Genomic DNA, 21,808 nt, shown 5'->3' with positions numbered 1-21,808 from the left:
GTTTGAGGCGTTGTTGTCGTTGTTTACCTGTTAGCTTGCTCCCTCGTTATAAATCCATTTGTCATTCTGGTTTAATGTGTCCTTTGTGCGGGGAATCCAGAGAGGATGAAGTCCATTTTGTTTTGAAATGTCCTGTCCTTAATGATCTACGAATCCAGCTCATTCCTAAAAAATATTATGTATATCCTTGTACGTTTCGACTGTGTTTACTTATGTCATCGGTGGATGAAAACACCATACGTAGTTTCGCTTTGTTTCTCTCTAAAGCATTTCATTTAAGAGAGACACTTATATCCTAGTTTTATTGGAGCTTGTTATGGAATATGCTGCACTGTTTGCATTAACAATTACAATGACACATACAAAACAAAATTTTGTTGTTGCCCCCTGTTCATATGGGGCTATGGCCTTGATTGAATAAACCATCTTGAATCTTGAATCTTTAATCTTGCTCCCTCGCACCAATACTTCACCAAAGCCGATGCAGGGCACTGAGTTCATTTAGGAGTTCTATTCAGTCAAACTCAACGGCCAGCCATCACGTTGCTGACCCACAGTTGGCTGGGGAACTAACTCTCCCAACATTTACGCTATGAGTTGTCCAGGGTTTTGTCCCTTTATGTACAGCCTCCCGTTCCTCTGTGGCCGGTCATCCTGTTATTGTCACGTTTCATTTTTTCTCTGTGATTCGAAAGATTTGATGGGAATTCTTTTCTTCTTCTTCTGCGTTCACTCGTATGCACACGAGTGGGCTTTTACGTGTATGCCCGTTTTTACCCCGCCATGTAGGCAGCCATACTCCGTTTTCGGGGGTGTGCATGCTGGGTATGTTCTTGTTTCCATAACCCACCGAACGCTGGCATGGATTACAGGATCTTTAACGTGCGTATTTGATCTTCTGCTTGCATATACACACGCAGGGGGTTCAGGCACTAGCAGGTCTGCACATATGTTGACCTGGGAGATCGTAAAAATCTCCACCCTTTACCCACTAGGCGCCGTCACCGTGATTCGAACCTCAGATTGACAGTCCAACGCTTTAACCACTCGGCTATTGCGCCCGTCATTTGATGGGAATAAACTCATTGTCATTGCCATTGAGTTTCAAACACGATATGAAGTGCCCCGCTTGGTGGCGCTGCGCACAGTGGTGGCACGGTGTTTTCGCATTACAATACCTTAACGTGTGTGTGTGTGTGTGTGTGTGTGTGTGTGTGTGTGTGTGTGTGTGTGTGTGTGTGTGTGTGTGTGTGTGTGTGTGTGTGTGCGTGCGTGCGTGCGTGCGCGCGTGCGTGTGCGTTTTATTTTAGTTACATATATACAATTCACTTGTTGGATGTTTCTTATTTGTGAATATTGTTGTGCAATACCCGGCCTAACGTGTGTGTGCCTCTGTGTGCGTGTGTGTGTGTGTGTAGAGGGGGGTTGGATGTGCCGGTTTTAGTCTATCGTCAGCTATTGGGAATTGTTATTCGACAACTAGTTTTTTTCTATGTTGCGCATGAGTCATTCTAGAAATGCTGATCAGTGTTCACGTATACAACGAGCCTTTACGTGATTGCACAACAGAGTTGATTTCCACGTGGATTAGTTAATAAAGTGTTTTTGGTTTGATTTGATTTGCCGTATAATTGTGACCACCCGTGTCGTGGATGCAGACAAGTGTCAGCTACCGCAGTACCCTGGGCCCTGCAACAATACTCTGACAAGGTACTACTACGATTCGGAGAACGACATGTGCTCTCCCTTCACCTATGGAGGTTGTCATGGCAACGAGAACAACTTTGAGTTGACTGAAAACTGCACGCAAGCTTGTGTTAAAGGTAAGAATGTGTGTGTGTGTGTGTGTGTGTGTGTGTGTGTGTGTGTGTGTGTGTGTGTGTGAGTGTGTGTGCGCGCGCGTGTGTGCGTGCGTGTGTGTGTGTGTGTGTGTGTGTGTGTGTGTGTGTGTGTGTGTGTGTGTGTCCGTCTGTCTGTCGCTTCCTCTAAAATACTGTTGTCTATCAGCGCCCCCTCCATTAACATACTGTCAAGTCTATCTGTGTTCTTTCCGTTTGTATAATGATAAGTTCATCTGTGTTTTTTCCTCTGAAACAGTGTTGCCTATCTGTGGCCATCCCTCTAAGTTGCTGTTAAGTCTATATGTCGTCTTTTCTCTAAAATACTGTTAAGTCTGTCAGTGTTTTTCTTCTTGTATAATGGTGTGTTTTATCTGTGTTCTTTCCTCTAAAATAATGTTGTCCACCCGGTGTGCCCTTTCCTCTAAGATAATGATCAGTCTAACTGTGTTCTTTCCTATCTGATAATGATCAGTCTATCTATATTCTTCCCGGCTCTGAGATGATAATCAGCCTGTATGTGTCCTTTCTTCTGACATGATGATCAGTCTATCTGTGCCCTTTGCTCTAAGATAATGATCAGTCTAACTGTGCCCTTTCCCCTGAAATAATTATCAGTCTGTGTGCCCTTTCTTTTGAGATAATAATCAGTCTATCTCTGCCCTTTCCTCTAAGATAATGATCAGTCTATCTGTGCCCTTTCCTCTAAGATAATGATCAGTCTATCTGTGCCCTTTCCTCTAAGATAATGATCAGTCTATCTGTGCCCTTTCCTCTAAGATAATGATCAATCTGTGCCATTTCCTCTAATGATCAGTCTGTGTCCTTTCCTCTAAGATAATGATCAGTCTATCTATATTCTTTCCGGCTCTGAGATGATAATCAGCCTGTATGTGTCCTTTCTTCTGACATGATGATCAGTCTATCTGTGCCCTTTGCTCTAAGATAATGATCAGTCTATCTGTGCCCTTTCCTCTAAGATAATGATCAGTCTATCTGTGCCCTTTCCTCTAAGATAATGATCAGTCTGTGCCCTTTCCTCTAAGATAATGATCAGTCTATCTGTGCCATTTCCTCTAATGATCAGTCTGTGCCCTTTCCTCTAAGATAATGATCAGTCTATCTGTGCCCTTTCCTCTAAGATAATGATCAGTCTATCCGTACTCTTTCCTCTAAGATAATGATCAGTCTAACTGTGCCCTTTCCTCTAAGATAATGATCAGTCTACCTGTGCCCTTTCCTCTAAGATAATGATCAGTCTATCTGTGCCCTTTCCTCTAAGATAATGATCAGTCTATCTGTGCCTTTTCCTCTAAGATAATGATCAGTCTATCTGTGCCCTTTGCTCTAATGATCAGTCTGTGTCCTTTCCTCTAAGATAATGATCAGTCTATCTGTGCCTTTTCCTCTAAGATAATGATCAGTCTGTGCCCTTTCCTCTAAGATAATGATCAGTCTATCTGTGCCCTTTACTCTGTATGTGTGTACAGACAGGCCCGGGCACTGTCCAAACCTGGACGACACAGACGTATGCACGTTGACTTGCATCAACGACCGAACGTGCCCGTTCGGTCAGAAGTGCTGTGAAACTGCCTGCGGTGGCACGATATGTATGGACCCTATGCCATCTTGTGAAGAGGTGCCGTAACTTGTACTGAGTATTGTACTGCAGTGTGTGTGTGTGTGTGTGTGTGTGTGTGTGTGTGTGTGTGTGTGTGTGTTGTTTGTTTGTTTGTTTTTCTTGGGGGGGGGGGGGGGCGGTTGGGGGGGGGGGGGGGTATCACGACAGATTTCTCTGTGTGATATTCGGGCTGCTCTTGCAGTGCATTGCCATATTTTAGCGCCACTTTTTGTTCTTTTTCTTTTTCCTCCCTGTTTAGACGCAAGTGTATTTGTTTGACTGTCAAGGCAGAGTTTTCAACAGTTGTTGCGTTGGGTTCTTTTGCATGCGCAGGCGAAGTGCTTGCTTCACACTGGACCTCGGTTTATCGTCTCATTCTTCTTCTTCTTCTTCTTCTTCTTCTTCTTCCTCGTTCGCCTTCCGTGAGATGAGCAGCCCGGTGTCCTCGATGAAGGCTGCCGTCCATCGCAGCTCCTCCATCCAGGATGCCGTACAGTTTGGCTTCCACTGCTGTCGGTGTTGGCCAGTGCTTCCTCCTGGATGCTGCATGCGTCGCAACAGTCTTGAAGGATGTGGTCGGTTGTCATAGGTCCCTCACCACAAGGGCACTCTCCACTCTGTCCAATGCCAAATTTTGTGTGCATGTGGTGGAGCAGGCGGTTGTGTCTAGTCCTCGTCTCATTCGAATGACAACAGAAAAGAACCCACGACAACAAAAGGGTTGTCAGTCATTCAGTTGGCAAAATTATTTTGAAACATCTACTTTGATAATAAAACAAATACACATCCAAACAGGAAAAAAATAAGAAAAAAAGGGGAGGTGGGGGTGGGGGTGGGGGGGGGGGGGGGGGGGGGGAGTGGCGCTGCCCTGTGGCGACGTGCTCTCACTGTGGACTGAAAGCAGCCTGAATTTCACAGACAGAAACTGGTTGTGACGGGGAAAAAAAAATGTGCGTGTGATAATACAAACACCTAAAGTGTTGTACAGGAATTTGTATTTATTGTATTTATTTGTATTTCTTTTTATCACAACAGATTTCTCTGTGTGAAATTCGGGCTGCTCTCCCCCAGAGAGAGCGCGTCGCTATACTAGAGCGCGGCCACCCATTTTTTGTATTTTTTCCTGCGTGCAGTTTTATTTGTTTTTCCTATAGAAGTGGATTTTTTTCTACAGAATTTTGCCAGGAACAACCCTTTTGTTGCCGTGGCTTCTTTTACGTGCGCTAAGTGCATGCTGCACACGGGACCTCAGTTTATCGTCTCATCCGAATGACTAGCGTCCAGACCACCACTCAAGGTCTAGTGGAGGGGGAGAAAATATCGGCGGCTGAGCCCGCCGTGATTCGAACCAGCGCGCTCAGATTCTCTCGCTTCCTAGGCGGACGCGTTACCTCTAGGCCACCACTCCACATACTTAGACGGAGCAGCACTCACAAAGGGACGCATCCCAGTCAAGTGGATGACACTTAACTGAACGTGTGGTTCCAATCTTCGCATTTCAGCCTAACTTAGCTCGCTCAACTCTGGATAGGAGACGCAGCCATGAACTCGGAAATATTCCCACCTCTATTGGGATTCGAACCCACAGTTTTCAGTCCCAGTCGTCAGTCCGCCTTGCTAACCACAACCCCAACGTCAACTGGTGCTGCACGGGCCGGGAAAACCGTGAACAAAACTTTCAAAGATGTTTTGTGTCCAGAGCTGCGTTTATTACACTAGTTAACTCACTCAGTCCGGCCAGTCCTCTCTTCTCCTCTACACAGACCCCTCGGATGTCCTGTGGGTGGGTGTCTGAATGACCCAACCTTTAGCTTCCGTCGTCAGAATTGTGGTATTCTTTGTCAACATTCACCTCTTCAGTATAAGAGCCTTCCTCTTGCAATATTTTGATGATGGTAATTGGGGTGAAACGCTGTTAACGTCGATTCTTTCGCCGTTCGTATGGAGAGAGTTAAGCAAGGTTCTCGCGAGACACGCTAGGGAGGCGCGTTTCTGTTTTTCTTCCACTGACCTGGCGGCAAGAGTGGCTAGGTTCTCGCGAGTCAAGGCTAGGTAGCCTTCAGAGGAACTTTGCCGCGAAGAAAGCATAAAATCTGTTTCTCAACTCGCAGTCGTTTTGTTGCGTATGACCTCCCCTCCCTCGACACTCGCTCTCTCTCGCGCGCAAGCGTGCTTGCGAATACGGAACACGTCTCTGATGACACACAGTTAAGTTGTCCCTTTTGTTCCCGTTTGAATAAGCACATACCACACTCAACGCTAGACAAGGACCCAGCTGGACGCTAAAAATTCCAACAATACTATGCCTTTTGTGTGCTTCAAACCGCCACCCAGTCATAGGTTCGTCAACACTGACCACTTCGTCTTAACATCCTTTTTCATTATTAATATATATATATATATATATGTATATATATATATACATAATAAATTTATTTAAAAAAAAATATATATATATAAGAGTTTCTCTGTTCGCTTTGGTGGTTCTGGTCTGTTGATTATCATCTGACATCAGTCAAACAGAATGATGTTCTTATCCCGTAACACACACACACACAAAGAGTGGGAGTGTCAGTTGAAGCCAGGCGCTAAACATTGCAGCCCACTGTGTTGTGACAGGAATGCACGGAAGAAGAAGTGTGCGTCCTCAGAGAGATCACAGACTGCGATGAGCCGCCCTGTCCCCCCGTGACTCAGTGCGTGCTCAAAGGTAAGAGGAAGATGTTATTGCACGCGCGCGCGCACGCACGCACGCACACACACACACACACACACACACACACACACACACACACACACACACACACACAGAGCATATGCATTCAGGCCACCTTTCCGTTAGACACACGACAACAACAACAACAACTACTACTACTACTACTACTACTACTATCGTGTGGGTCTATGGCCCGCATGCACACAGGAAGATGAAATGTACCACACTCCTCCTGCTGCTACTACAACGACTACTGCTATTACAACAACAACAACAACAACTACTACTACTACTACTACTACCCACGCCGTGAACTGAGGTCCATGTCTCGCATGCACACAGGAAGATGGAATATGCCACACTACTACTACTACTACTATCCCTTCTTCTCCTCCTACTCCTCTTACAACAACAACAACAACAACTACTACTACTACTACCCACGCCGTGAACCGGGGTCCATGTTTCGCATACACACAGAAAGATGGAATATACCACACTACTACTACTTATACTACCCCTTCTCCTCCACCTCCTCTTTCTACTACAACTACTACTACTACTATCCCTTCTTCTCCTCCTCCTCCTTCGCTTACTACTACTACTACAACCACTACAACGACAACAACAACAACAACTACTACTACTACCTCAGTGAACCATGGTCCATGTCTCGCACGCACATAGGAAGATGGACTTGAAAAACCACACTATTCTTCCTCTTCGTCCTCCTCCTCCTCCTCCTACTACTATGATCACTACTACTACGACTACTACGACTACTACTACTGATACTACAACTACTACTTCTCCAGCGTGTTTGTGGTGGCAGGGAACAAGGAAGGGCAGTGCCCCACGCCAGGCCCTGACAGTGAGAACATGTGTACAGAGCAGTGCACCCTGGACCACATGTGTGAGGGGGACGACAAGTGCTGCCCCACCTCCTGTGGGGCGACCACCTGCACCCCCGCTGAGCCCCCCAACTCCTGTGACTACATGGTAACATGACCTGTCCCCCCCCCCCCCAACTCCTGTGACTACATGGTAACATGACCTGACCCCACCCCCCACCCCCACCCCCAACTCCTGTGACTACATGGTAACATGACCTGACCCCACCCCCCACCCCCCACCCCAACTCCTGTGACTACATGGTAACATGACCTGTCCCCCACCCGCCCCCCCACCCCAACTCCTGTGACTACATGGTAACATGACCTGTCCCCCACCCCACCCCCCTCCCCAACTCCTGTGACTACATGGTAACATGACCTGTCCCCCACCCCACCCCCCTCCCCAACTCCTGTGACTACATGGTAACATGACCTGTCCCCCACCCCACCCCCCTCCCCAACTCCTGTGACTACATGGTAACATGACCTGTCCCCCACCCCACCCCCCTCCCCAACTCCTGTGACTACATGGTAACATGACCTGTCCCCCACCCCACCCGCCCCACCCCAACTCCTGTGACTACATGGTAACATGACCTGTCCCCCACCCCGCCCCCCACCCCAACTCCTGTGACTACATGGTAACATGACCTGTCCCCCACCCCCCATCCCTCAACTCCTGTGACTACATGGTAACATGACCTGTCCCCCCCCCCCCCACCCCAACTCCTGTGACTACATGGTAACATGACCTGTCCCCCACCCCACCCGGCCCCCACCCCAACTCCTGTGACTACATGGTAACATCACCTGTCCCCCCCCACCCCATCTCCTGTGACTACATGGTAACATCACCTGTCCCCACCCGCCCCCCACCCCAACTCCTGTGACTACATGGTAACATGACCTGTCCCCACCCGCCCCCCACCCCAACTCCTGTGACTACATGGTAACATGACCTGTCCCCACCCGCCCCCCACCCCAACTCCTGTGACTACATGGTAACATGACCTGTCCCCACCCGGCCCCCACCCCAACTCCTGTGACTACATGGTAACATCACCTGTCCCTCCCACCCCCTTCCCCAACTCCTGTGACTACATGGTAACATCACCTGTCCCCGCCCCATCCCCCAACTCTTGTGACTACATGGTAACATCACCTGTCCCCCCCCCCCATCCCCCAACTCTTGTGACCACATGGTAACATCACCTGTCCCCCCCCCCCCCGCCCCCCCCGCCCCCCACCCCAACTCCTGTGACTATATTGTAACACCACCTATCCTTGCCCCCCCCCCCCCACCTCCACCCCTCAACTCCTGTGACCATTATGATAACATCACCTGTCCCTGCCCCCCCCCCCCCCCCCCCCCCCGCCCCCCATACCCCCTATCCCTGTCTCCCCCTCCCACCAACTCCGATGAATAAATGGTAACATATCATTTGTCCCTGAACACACCCCCCACCCCCCGTGAACTCATGACCATAATCATGGTAGCATCACATGTCCCTGCACCCCTCCTGTCACACCCCCACCCCCTAACTCCAGTCTTGAACACTGACTCTTGTATACAGAGACAAAGCAAAGCGCTTATTTGTATTTGTGTTTGTATTTCTTTTTACCACAACAGATTTCTCTGTGTGAAATTCGGGCTGCTCTCCCCAGGGAGAGCACGTCGCTACACTACAGCGCCACCCATTTTTTTTTTTTGTATTTTTTCCTGCGTGCGGTTTTATTTGCTTTTCCTATCGAAGTGGATTTTTCTACAGAATTTTGCCAGGAACAATCCTTTTGTTGCCGTGGGTTCTTTTACGTGCGCTAAGTGCATGCTGCACACGGGACCTCGGTTTATCGTCTCATCCTAATGACTAGCGTCCAGACCACCACTCAAGGTCTAGTGGAGGGGGAGAAAATATCGGCGGCTGAGCCGTCATTCGAAGCGGACGCGTTACCTCACGGCCATCACTCCACATAACACCAGTCATTCGCACTCGTGCGCAGCACTGATTTAGAGGGACCAGAAATATCAAACCACAAATACATGTGAGTAATGGGGCTATTTTGGAAAGAGTGCCAGACTCGAAAGAGCTGCGTGCAAATGTTTAGGTCAATACATGGAATGATTGAGAAGTGGGTCGCCTCTGCTTTGGGTCATTCAGCCAGGACAACTTTCAGCTCAGATAGTCGGGACAGCAGTCACACACATCCTCTGCTGTTCTGCTGGTCATGGTCGGACACAACTGATTATATCATACTGGCAGTTCAAACTGTTGAACGTCGGTTGTAAATCTGTATGATTTCGTGTGACTGAATAATCAAGCAGCACTGACAAGCAAGCGATGTTCTCAGCATCATAGGCACGTTGATGCTGTTTCTGTTTCAGACGTGTAACAACAGCGACATATGCCGGGAAGTGTATGAGAACCAGAACGTGACGCCAGAATGCTTTGCAGGTCAGAGGACAAAACTTGCGACACAGAATTTGTTATTGGTGTCATTGGAAATAGTTCCGTTTGGCGGATTCAGTTAGGGTGAACTAGCATCCTAAATTACTGCATATACTGGTTACATCTCCGTGGTTTGTGGGACGTAAAGCGGAAAAAGCAAGTTGGTGGCACGTTAGTTTGTGTGGTGACCGTATCCGCATCAAATTTGAGGAAAATAGAGTACAAAATAAATGTCGGAAACCACTGAAAATGGGTCACATCTACTAATGGTAATATCGTTGTATTCATGCACAAAAATTGCCGGTAAAATGGATGCAGTAATTCAGGATGCTGAAATACGACTTTCCTTTTTTCTTCCTTTATATATATATATATATATATATTTTTTTTTTTTTTTTTTAAATACTGTAGTGTGGGACACACCCAAACAACTATCGTACAAATTAAGGTAACCAGAGTGCCCGGATTCCATCCAGGCCCCGGATATTGACATCATTGCCATGACAACGCTCAGCCTCTGACATCACACACGTTTTTTGACATTATATTGGTTTCTTTTTGACTGCTTTATCTGACGAATATTCAGCCCTGAAATTGCCAGTACGTGCCAGTGTGTGTCTGTGTCTCTGTGTGTGGGGAGGGGGTGGTGGTGTGTGTCTGTGTCTGTGTCTCTGTGTGTGGGGAGGGGGGGTTGTGGGGCCCGGGGGGCAGTGTGTACCAATGTGTGTGTGTGCATCAGTGTGTGTGTGTGTGTGTGTGTGTGTGTGTGTGTGTGCCTCAGTGTGTGGGTCAGTGTGTGTGTGTGTGTGTGTGTGTGTGCCGGTGCGTGCTAATGCGTGTGTGTGCCTCAGTGTGCATGTGTGTGTGTGTGTGTGTGTGTGTGTGTGTGTGTGCGTGGGCCGGTGCGTGCCAATGCGTGTGTGTGCCTGAGTGTGTGTGTGTGTGTGTGTGTGTGTGTGTGTGTGTGTGTGTGTGTGTGTGTGTGCTGTCACCTTTTAGAAGGAATGGGGAAGTGGGAGTATTGCCGTATGATTTCTCTGTGAAGTGTGGGGAGAGGGAGGTGTGCATACATGCCATTGTCAGTGTGTGTATGTGAGTTTGTGCACACGTGTGCATATGTTCTTCACGCTGAAATGATGTTCTGTAGACATAAAAAAAAATTAGGTAATATATCCATGAGCAAATTGTTATGGCTTTGTTTGTTGTTGTTTTTTATGGTTTTTGTTTTGTTTTTGGTTTTGTCAATGTGTGTTGTGTTTTTGTTTTGTTTTTAATTGAGTGTTACTTTTAAATATTTTTTCTTAGCACTCAAGCATTCAGATGTATTCACACATATACCTGCATGTGCAGAGGACATTCTCTCTCTGTCTGTCTGTCTCTCTCTCAGTCTGTCTGTCTCTCTCCGTCTCTCTCTGTGTCTCTCTGTCTCTGTCTGTCTGTCTGTCTGTCTCTCTCTCTCTCGTGTTTGTGTGTGTTACGGTGTGTGTGTGTGTGTGTGTGTGTGTGTGTGTGTGTGTGTGTGTGTGTGAGTGTGTGTAGTGTGTGTGTGTGTGTGTGTGTGTGTTTGTGTGTGTTTTCTCTCCTCTGTTATGTGTTATGTATTTCTACAGTAACACCATGCTTTGATATTATTTAGTATTGTGTAGTGTAGACTCTGTTCAGGGGCAAGGACTGGATGTTAAAAAAAAAAAAAAAAAAAAAGCACACCAGTGCTTATCTACTGTCCTCGAAATAAAGAATTTTGTCATGTCTTGTCTTGTCTCTCTCTCTCTCTCTCTCTCTCTCTCCCTCAAATCCACAAACTGGCAACTGGCACAAATACTGTTGTGTTCCAATGGGTGAACAACCAACAGGACAGCCGACAGAAGCCCCTGTCGCCGAGTGTACCAAGGGATTTCCCCTCTTGCTCAAGTCGGGAGGGGAAGTGACTGTGGCTGACTGTGGAGACGGTGCAGACGCAGTGAACTGCCCTGAGGGCTACGACTGCGTGTCTTCTGCTTCTGACTCTGTGTGTTGTCAGAACACCACGGGTAAGTTAGTGTGTGTGTGTGTGTGTGTGTGTGTGTGTGTGTCTGTGTGTCTGTCTGTCTGACTAGATCTGTGTATGTGTGTGTATGTTTGTATCTGTGTGTGTGTCTGTGGGGAGGGGGAGGGGTCGGCGTGGGGGCGGGGGGTAGGTGTCCGTCTGTCTATCTGTCTGTCTGTGTAAGTGTGTGTGCATGTGTGTCAGTGTGTGTGCATGTGTCTATGTCTGTGTCATCTCTGTGTGTGCATATGTGCGCATGCCAGCGTGCATGTGTGCGTGCGTGTCTGTGTGTGTGTGTGTGTGTATCTGTCTGTCTGTCTGTCTGTGTGTCTGTGGGGGCACTGAGGGGGGAGGGCGGGGGTCCGTCTGTCTGCCTTTGTGTGTGTGTGTGTGTGTGTCGGTGTGTGTGTGTGTGTGTGTGTGTCGGTGTGTGTGTGTGTGTGTGTGTGTGTGTGTGTGTGTGTGGCTGTGTGTGTAGTGCATGTGTGTCAGTGTGTGTGTCTGTGTGTGTGCATGTGTGTATGTGTGTGTCATCTCTGTGTGTGTATGTGTGTGCATGTGTGTCAGTGTTCGTGTGTGTGTGTGTGTGTGTGTGTGTGTGTGTGTGTGTGTGTGTGTGTGTGCTCACGCAACATGATGCACATGCTAGTCGTGTATCATATGGTTTTGTAGTCTATTGAATTGTGTTCCTTTTTGTTACGACGGAATTCTTTTTGTGAAATTGCGGGCCACTCTCCCAAGGGAGAGCGCATCACTTTTGTGCAGTCCCACTCATCGTCTTCTTCTTCTTCAGCAGATGTGGTGTAGCACGTATGGATCAGTCCGCACGCATTGACACCTCTTGAAATGTTTAACTGAAATTCATCATTTAACACAGAATGAATTCGGAAGTGACAAGAAAAAATACGTGATACAATACCATACAATACAGTATGCATATGATTCAGATTTTCTCTTTGTTGTCGTCTGTACTAGTATATAAACACACACACACACACACACACACACACACACACACACACACACACAGATAGATAGATAGATAGATAGAGAGAGAGAGAGAGAGAGAGAGAGAGAGAGAGGTTTGCTTGTGTATCTATCTTGCCTTTCTTTTCAAAACCTGCTGCATGGTAAGTATCTTAGTTCCTAAACGGGTTTTGGGAAGGGTGATTGTGATTACCTTGGAAGCCGAACCGGCATAATTATGTTCCTCTTTCTCAAGTTACACTACAGTCTTTATTTCTTCGGACACTTGAGAAAACATGGTTCAGTTAATCACATATCACCGTTTGAGTTCAAAATATCATTTTATTTAAAGCAAATGTTTTGATGTTCTGTTTCAGTTCCCATTTGTTATCCGGTAAGTCGCTTTCCTTTCTGTATCAGCTGAAGAGTGGTGTGGCGAATGTTGGAGCTAATGTTTGCTTGCTCATTGTGTGTACATAACAGATGAAATATAGCCACCTGGCTTCTGTTGTTGTTCTGTCTCACATCTGTACAGCGAAGTTTTGTGTTTTTAGGACAATGTTAGGGTTACTCTTGTATTTCATCTTGTAATTTAGTTTGTAAAAAAACGAAGGTTCCCTTTCGTGTGGTTCTGTTTACAAATTCATAACTTGTATGCCTTCTGAGGCACTAGGGTTTATGTGACGTCAACATACAATCCTTACAGCCCATTCATACACATACACGATTTCCTGACATGTACTCTCTTTCACACACACACACACACAACAACAACAACAACAACACACACACACACACACACACACACACACACACACCGTGACACACACACACACACACACACACACACACACACACACACACACACACACACACACACACACACACACACACGTATGCATGCGCGCACGAAATCTAACTACGATACATCCACACAGTCTTCTTCCATTTGTATGTGTGTCTTGAGTGCATGTGTGCGCACGCACATGTATGTGTGTATGTGTGCATGCATGTGTGCGTGACAGCACATGTATGTGTGCATGCACGTGTGGTCGTGTGTGTGTACCTGTGTGTGTGTGCGCGTGAGAGAGAGCTAATTGTACTGCTGTGCGTGTTTGTGTTACTGATTGTGTGTCTGCGTATATGTTTGCAGTCATGTCCAGAGGGTCAGATCTGTTATACGGGACAGCTAGCCTGTGACTCAGTGCACTGTCCCCCTGTCCCAATCTGTGTGTTCCCCGCCTAAGGGGCTGAAGGTATGTTCATCAACCTGGCGGGGAGAAAGCACATGCACGAACATACACACACACACACACACACACACACACATATATAAACCACACCACACTAACCCATGCAATGCATCAGTTTATACATACACACACGTACATACACACACATGCATGCACGCATGCAAGCACACACATACCCAACACATACTAAGTTTGCACACACACACACACACACACACACACACAAACTCACTCATTCACCCAAAAAGCAATGGCATTCTGTGTATGTAAAACACAGGTACTCTCCTGAAACAGATGTACCAAAACAGTAGCATGCTGCACAATTGAAACACCTTGTTACCAAATGTTGGCTTATCAGACAAGGGCTGCTGTAGACCTGTGATAAAGTGATTGTAACATGTTTCTTACTTGCATTAAATTGTATCACACCGCATTTGATTGTATTGCATTGTATTGTAAAATATTCCATGTATGTTACTTGCACCTTGCATCACCTTGCCTTTTTAATGTATTGCAGTTTACTGTATATGTTACTTGCATATATATGACTAGCATCCAGCTCACAACTCACTCAGCTGACATCCAACCTACCACTCAAGGTCTAGTGGAGAGGAATAAAAAAAAATAATAAAAAAAAATACTGGCGAGTGTAGAGATCTGATCCCATGTGGTGCTCAGGTTTTCTCACTTCCAAGGCAGATGCTATACCACTCGGCCACCATTCCACTGCCTGCTGTTTGTTAAGTGTCAAGTCTTCACCATGACTGGAAAGCATGCAAAACCCCCCACGAGCACACACACGCACACACACACACACACACAAGAACACACACAAAAAACCCCACAAAACCCCCCCACAAAAACCTTTCTTAGAAGTCTTCAATTGTTTGCTCTTATTTCAACTGTTTGTCAACAGATACCTGTGCCATGCTGAAGGAGACTGGACCATTCAAAGTGTCAACACCCAACATGTGCATTGACATCTTTTGACGAAAATTTCCAGTGTTTCTTCTATAGTGGCTGTCCTGCAGATGAAAAAAACAAAACAAAAAAACAACAACAAAACCAAACAACCCTGATTGTTGCTATGAAAAAGACTTGAGAGTTCATGTATCTCACTTTGCCCTTTTCCAACATGTTCATCTTGACTGTTCATTGTGTACGTACACTGGCCTGAGGTTTGATTCACTGTGGCCTTTCCCCATACTCAGTGTCGTCATTTATTGGCAGTCCGAAAAATGAAAGTAAATAAAATGTTTTGATTTGAATAATGTAAAATAAAATGAAAATCTTGACAATTATGTATTTTAATTTTTTTTTCATGTCTGTTTTTTAGGCAAAGAGTAACATGTATGAAATTACACAATAAACTTGAATTATGTTTCCCAATCATATTTCCTTCATTTAACTAGTCCATTGACAGTAAACAAAATCTAATATATTACCCTCAGTTCCACACAATAATAGCTCTTATAACATGCATAGGAACTCATGACCAAAGTACTGTCAGAACTGGAGTCAAGTAATGAGCTTGTTGGCATGTGTTGTAAGAGAAATCGGCAATTTAGGAGTTGATTGTGCTCTCGATTCTGCAACTGGGTTTTGATGCAATGAGAAAGAAATAAAAAAATTATTAAAAAAAATTCATGTTTTCATTATTTATGGAAAAGACAAATGTATAACACACACACACACACACACACACAAACACATCTCATCGTTTGAAACACTTCACACAAACACACATACATTGTCATTTGAAACACTTTATTTTATTTTTCATATTTCAACACAAATGTTCAACAACTTGTTTTTCCTATCTTACATAATTGCACAAACTGCTTTATTTTTAATTGACACAGCATTGGAACAGGTATCTCATTCAAACAAAAAGTCGTTGGTTCAGAGCAGTCATGTTTCGGTTTCTCTCCAGTCCTCAGAGAGATCCCCTTTTCCAGTTCTCTTTTCAACACAAAACACCAGGCAGCATGTTGCAAAACATTCAGTGTTCATCCTCCAGAACCTGTCACACGTACACATCCACACAAAAGTTGGGCAGAAATCGAATCAACCACACAGCCATTCATGTTCATTCTTTCAGTCTCAGAACACCTTTTTGGTTTAACACAGGGGGCATGTGTGTGTATGCAGACACGTGGAGCAACCACGAACGTCGTCACACTTCCAGCAGAGCTTTAGTCTCTGTGTTAATTTTGGATACGCATGAACGTCAACTACCTGGACACAAACAATCTGACTAAGCAGAGGTCTCAAAGATCACCACAGAAAGAGAGAAAAAAAAAGAAGCAAAAATGAGACAAAGCATGAAGTCAAGCAACTTTTTTTTTTTTTTTTTTTGCAGTGATATATCATTATTTTGGCATCTGGAATACTGAGACAATAAATAGTGACCAAGCTGATGGAAATGTCTCTGTGAATGTTTAAACTAACTGTTCCAGGTCCATGTTCACAATCCTGATCCACCAGAAACTCGAAATACTCTCAAAATAAATAGGAACCAAGCTGATGGAACTGTCTCTATGAGTGCTCCAACAAACTCTTCAAGGTCCATGTATACAATCATAATCCAGCAGAAACCTCTCCAAACCCAAGTTCACAAAAAAAAAAACAAAAAAACATTGCAAACTTCTGGTGTGGAGCCTGGAACACAACCAACCTGCCTTCCGTGGTGAGTGTAAAGATCAAAAGGAAAATGTTGGTGATGATCAACTGGTGAAGATCAGACTGGAGAAAAAAAAAAGAGAGACTGAAAGGAAGGTTCATGGTGAGGGTTGTGAAAAGACCAGGTTTTCAACCAAGAGAGAACAAAATTGAGAGAACAAACAGAAAACAAATCGGAGTATACATCAAGTATGTTTGTATGTGAAGTAACATTTCCTATTGGCCCCCTGATCGAATTAAATATATATATATATATATCAGAAAAAAAAGAGCAAATTCATAAAAGTGAAGGGGGGAGGGAAAGGGGTGTGGGGGTGGGTCAGGACTTACTGTTGCAGGATAAAAACAACAACAAAAAAACAACAACGTGACAACAGTGTAACAACCTATCACACTGCAAGTTGTGTAATTGTTCTGCAGCCAATCCAATGGATGTTAATGTGTTGGCTCTTGCATATCGGGCTTTACCACAGCTTTCATTCTCACATGTTTTGTGGTAATCTTTGGGTTTTTTTTTTCATTTTCATGTCTCTCTGTTGTAAGTTCAGTAAACAATGGATCTTGTTTATTTGTTTTTGTTCTGCTTGCATTCGTGTTAATTATCTTACGTCTTCAGTCCCTTTAGCACCAGCTGTTCTGCAATGCAGCTTTTTTTTTTAGCATTTGCTAAATATGTAATGGCTTTTCTTTGAGCACTTCTGTTTTACATTTTTGACGGCGATTCTCTCATTACTTTTTTTAATAGCCTTCCAGCACCACTAGTGTGCACAATGAACTTAAAAAAAACAACAAACCCACCTCATTTCAATGCTTTGGGGAGAACAGTGGAGGATAAGAAAATCAGTTCCTGTTGACAGACATGTGACCGATCAGAACTAAAGATGGAAACCAGTTTCTCTGGAATACCAGATTCAATCAGTTCTAGAAGCAGTACTAGGACTCAGATTCTACTTTCCTCAAGCACAATCCTCATTTTCTAAGCATGATTACAAACTGTTTTCTAAGCATGATTATAAGCCGTTTTCTAAACAAAATCTACATGATTACAATCTCAATATCTTAACATTTTTGTTGTTGTAAGATCAAAATAAATGAAATAAATTAATTTTGTTGTGGAAAACAAATATACTAACCAGACAGCTACACAGAAAATACTAACCATAATTTTTCCTTCACAGTGTATTCCTTCACTGCTTCAGCTGGACAGTGGTGACTGGGTAAGTGTAGGGAGACAGACCAACTAACCACATGAATGTTATGTCACATACTGGCACGCACTTTGTTGTACGCTATTCACTTCCGTTCAAAACTGAGAATCGAGGCAAAAGGCTAGATGATGACTGTTCAAAAGAAAGAGGCATCCACTGACTCAGCAGAAAATTATGTACATACCAGCCGCCGTGGCGAAGTGGTTAGCGTCGCGGACTGACGGCTGGGAGGACGCGGGTTCGAATCCCAGCGGAGGTGGGTTTTTCGGCCCGTGGCCGGCTCCTACCCAGAGTTGAGTGTGCTGTGGGCTTAAATGGGGAGACTGGGACCACACAGTCGAGTGTCATCCACTTCAAGGATGCGTCTTTGGGTGTGTTGCTCTAATTACCTGACCAACACTGCAAGTGTCTGTATCTCTCGGGCCTGGTTAACGCCGGGATATCATTATGACAGGAAGCGTAGAGTACAGCCTTGTCACGCAGTCCCAAACCAGAATGGACCTCCATAGCAACATCGTCATCATCATCGTCATCGTCCTCCTCCTTCATCGTCATCAATATAAAAAACAAAACAAAATAGTCTCAAAGTCTGTGGCCTTTCATGCCCTGCTCTCATGGTGACCTCAGTTTCGATACCCTCCACTTCCGTGCTTGGGGTGAGTTCTGTCAATGTCGTCAGTGTCGGCAGATTCATGGGGGGCTGTTGTTTGAGGGATGTGGTGGCAGTCTCCACTCTGGGAGAGACGCTCACTCAGTCTGGCTCCGCGACTAAGCCATTATTGTCGTTAGTAGGGGGCTTAGTAGGTGGTGTCCTAAGTACGTTAAAACAGAACAGGCACCACTGAACACCACCGAAGTGACTCAGCAGCAGTGCAGGGTCTCCTCTGGTGTGTGGCCTCCAGACGACCTAACATCGATGGTTCCCTGTGGACTGCCGACGCTGGGACTGCGACGGACGAACCCGGGTGTGGCCGTGTATGGGGGAATCTAAATGAGTGGCGTGGGAGTAATGCCACTGAAATGGCGCAGAGGATGGGGCAGCAAAAAAAAAAAAAAAAAAAAAAAAAAAAAAAAAGAAAATTATGTACATGACATTAAAGAAAAATGCCTCCTTCAATTATGGTAATAACGTCAGCATTCTCTAAATTTTGGTTTTCAATTCCAAGGTGTCAAGGCAAGTGGACTGATCCATATACACTACACCACATATGCTGTGTAATAAATTAAAGAAATAATAATAATAATACTAAAGACGGACTGCCCAAAGGCAAACACAAACACCAGTTGTTTTCTTTTCTGGGTCATCATAAAAGTTTATACGATGGTAAACATTATTAAACATCAAACGATGTTACATCCAGACACTGACAATGATGGAATTACTGTGGATCTCCTAATTATTCCTTCTGTAAGCATACAGCAGTACTAAGATAAAACAAACACAAAAAGCTGCATGACTGGATATGTCCACAAGAGGATATGAAAGCATGTCAGATTATGAAGCACATGAAAAACCCAGGAAACACAACATGGATGTGATCTGTTATAACTTTCACAAATATGGACTAGTACAGTCAAAATGGATTGTACAAATCTGCTGAACTATGACTGTACAAGTCTCATTTAAAATATTATTTAAAAAAAACCCAAAAAAAACAACAGAAGTGAATTCTGTAAAAAGGCAACTGATGAGACAAGATGTAATCCATCAGATGCTGGGTCTTTTAAATGTCCATAGATGAGGGCGAATTGTACCAACAGTTATGGCTTATTCAGCTGTTTCATTCAGTCTCTCTTCTCCACAGCAAAATGTTGTCAGTCAACGCAGGATGGATTAGCAACTTGATGAGAACTACAGACAACAGCAATTTTTGTGGCAAAAGTTAAGACTGACTGATCTTGTAGCATGTATCATCGTCAAGTTCCCTGAGCATTTTAAAAAAATGCACAATGGTTCATAAGATCAGTAATGACCAAATTTTATGCACCAAAACCACCTGCTATTGCAAAAAAAAAAAAAAAAAAAAAGGTTATATTCGATGAAAATGAATGAGGATTTCTCCAAAGCCCAACCAACACACTGTATTCATGCAGTATGCTGCTACTTGCTCACTTGATGGAGAATGCTACTCTGACATAGCATACCAATAAAAAGAATAAATATTTTAATTAATGCTGATGACAGCTCTAAGGTGGTATCTTTTGAGCAAAGTTTCTGCCATCTTTCACATGTACGGACATCACACACAGTCACACTCACATGTTAATTCATCCATTTTTATAACCCAACTGACTACAACTGCAATCCAGAGGCTGAAAACGTATCAGATGCGAAAGTCAGTGGTTTATAAGGACACCCCCTGGCCCCTCTCATCAGCCTTTCTGTGATTTTAAAAGAACCAAAGTAAAAAGACTGTCAAGCCAAATATGCACAGACACATATCTCCCCACCTCTTCTGAGCTGAATGTTGGTCCAACATAGAAGAGCTAATTAATATTATGACTGCAAGCATTACATGTGGACAAAACAGAAAAAAGAAAAACGAAACGAAAATGGAGAAAGTGAAAGATTGGGTTCACGCAAATGATTTTTCATTGGCCATAAACTTTCCCAACTGAAACTTACGTGACTTGACCCTGTAAATGTACTGTTTAGAACTGCGAAATGTACACTTCACACAGAATCACACAACACATCCTTTGTGGAAAGAGCTGGTGGGTAACAACAAATAAAAAAAGAAAAGAAAAACCCCACAAAAACAGACGATCGAGGCTTGTTGGTTGAGTTATCAACACAGACAACACTTGAATGGGTTGTAATAATCAACGTCAGTCTTTTTCTTTTCAACATTACCCATGCATCCTGCTCTTTCTCCTGCCAACATTCATCATCATGCATCAAGACGCGGCCTGACACAAGTCTGCACAGAAGCAAATACAGGAGCTTTACCTCTAGCACAACAAAGCCTTCATTTGCTGTGGTATGAAGAAACTGGACAAAAACGGTCTATAGGGTAATCAGCTTCTTAAAAGTAATCTCCAAACTATGACTCTTGAGCCGGTATAGATCGGGTGAAGGTGAACTGGTGTCTCTACTCCATGGCAAACAACCTATGACATATCTTACTGGCCTGCTCCACGGGAATGTGATTTAGAGAGAGCTCTCCCAGCCATTTTCACACCTAGGACTGTTCATCCAAATGACCCCAAGTCACTTCACTTAATGGTCATTCTCAACACCAGGTGCTCTGTCAACTCACAAGAAATGATGTACAGTGGAGGAATGGATCAATGCAGAAACAACACAGTAGACATGATCTCAGTAAGCTGATCTTGAACCAATGAAGCCCCAGGAGACAATTCCTACAAAGATGTCCTCTGATGGGATAACAAGTCATTGAAGATTTCCTTTCTCAATATCATACAGTAGGCAATAACGAGTACATGTATAGCAGATGAGGAATTTCATTGGTACTGAGGTATACAGACAGCCATAGAACAGATCTGAACAGTAGAGTAGATTTGAAAACAGAGGCAAACTACAACATATGACCATCAAGTTAAAAGAGAAGCATGAAATGTATAGATCTACAAATAATCCATCCCAGGGGACAGAAGTAAAGACTGTGAAGACATCTTTTCATACAGGGTCCATACAGGATTTCACTTTCTGATTCACAAACCTCTCCAAACCATTTCATCACTGAGTTGAATTCAACTTGGCACCAATGTGCACAATGAAAACGAGAAAGTAGAAGGCTTAGAAAACTCAGTCACAACTTCCAGCAAGAAAAGTCGATGAACAACAACAGCATTCAATGTTCCATGAAACTGGACCTTGTTTTCTATGCTGTCATCATTTCTTTTTTAACTTCAAATAAAACAAGCACCACGTTCACACTCTCCAAAGCTTTGAGTGGCTGACAACATTTTTTTGCATTAACAAACATTTCCTAACCCTGCTGAAAATTCAGAAAAACTTTCAAGACAGGGAAACATCATTCCTCTTCAAATCTTCTCACTCTTTCCCTTATTAGGCAGACAGACAGAAAGACAAGCAAGCAGAAAGGCAGATAAATGCATTTACTAAAGGAATGTTGACCCTACTGATAGGTAATAACGGATTTAAAGACACAGCAGACGGTATTTCATTCCCTG

General features: G+C 44.4%; 1 protein-coding gene across 1 annotated transcript in view; it reads left to right on the top strand.

Annotated features, from left to right (window-relative positions):
* The window catches only part of LOC143282711 (uncharacterized), a 25,392-nt gene extending 10,567 nt beyond the window's left edge, over positions 1 to 14,825 (top strand). The window contains exons 6-14 of the mRNA XM_076588422.1: positions 1,659 to 1,823; positions 3,329 to 3,477; positions 6,079 to 6,169; positions 7,008 to 7,174; positions 9,452 to 9,521; positions 11,369 to 11,545; positions 12,885 to 12,901; positions 13,661 to 13,763; positions 14,677 to 14,825. Coding sequence (XP_076444537.1) covers positions 1,659 to 1,823; positions 3,329 to 3,477; positions 6,079 to 6,169; positions 7,008 to 7,174; positions 9,452 to 9,521; positions 11,369 to 11,545; positions 12,885 to 12,901; positions 13,661 to 13,753 — 929 coding nt within the window. The 3' untranslated portion in view covers positions 13,754 to 13,763; positions 14,677 to 14,825. The remainder of the gene's footprint in view (positions 1 to 1,658; positions 1,824 to 3,328; positions 3,478 to 6,078; positions 6,170 to 7,007; positions 7,175 to 9,451; positions 9,522 to 11,368; positions 11,546 to 12,884; positions 12,902 to 13,660; positions 13,764 to 14,676) is intronic.
* Positions 14,826 to 21,808: the final 6,983 nt, after the last annotated feature.

Source organism: Babylonia areolata, chromosome 6 (genome assembly GCF_041734735.1).
Source record: "Babylonia areolata isolate BAREFJ2019XMU chromosome 6, ASM4173473v1, whole genome shotgun sequence".
Taxonomy (NCBI): domain Eukaryota; kingdom Metazoa; phylum Mollusca; class Gastropoda; order Neogastropoda; family Buccinidae; genus Babylonia; species Babylonia areolata.
Note: the sequence above shows the minus strand (reverse complement) of the source record. Positions and strands in the feature narration are given on the sequence as shown.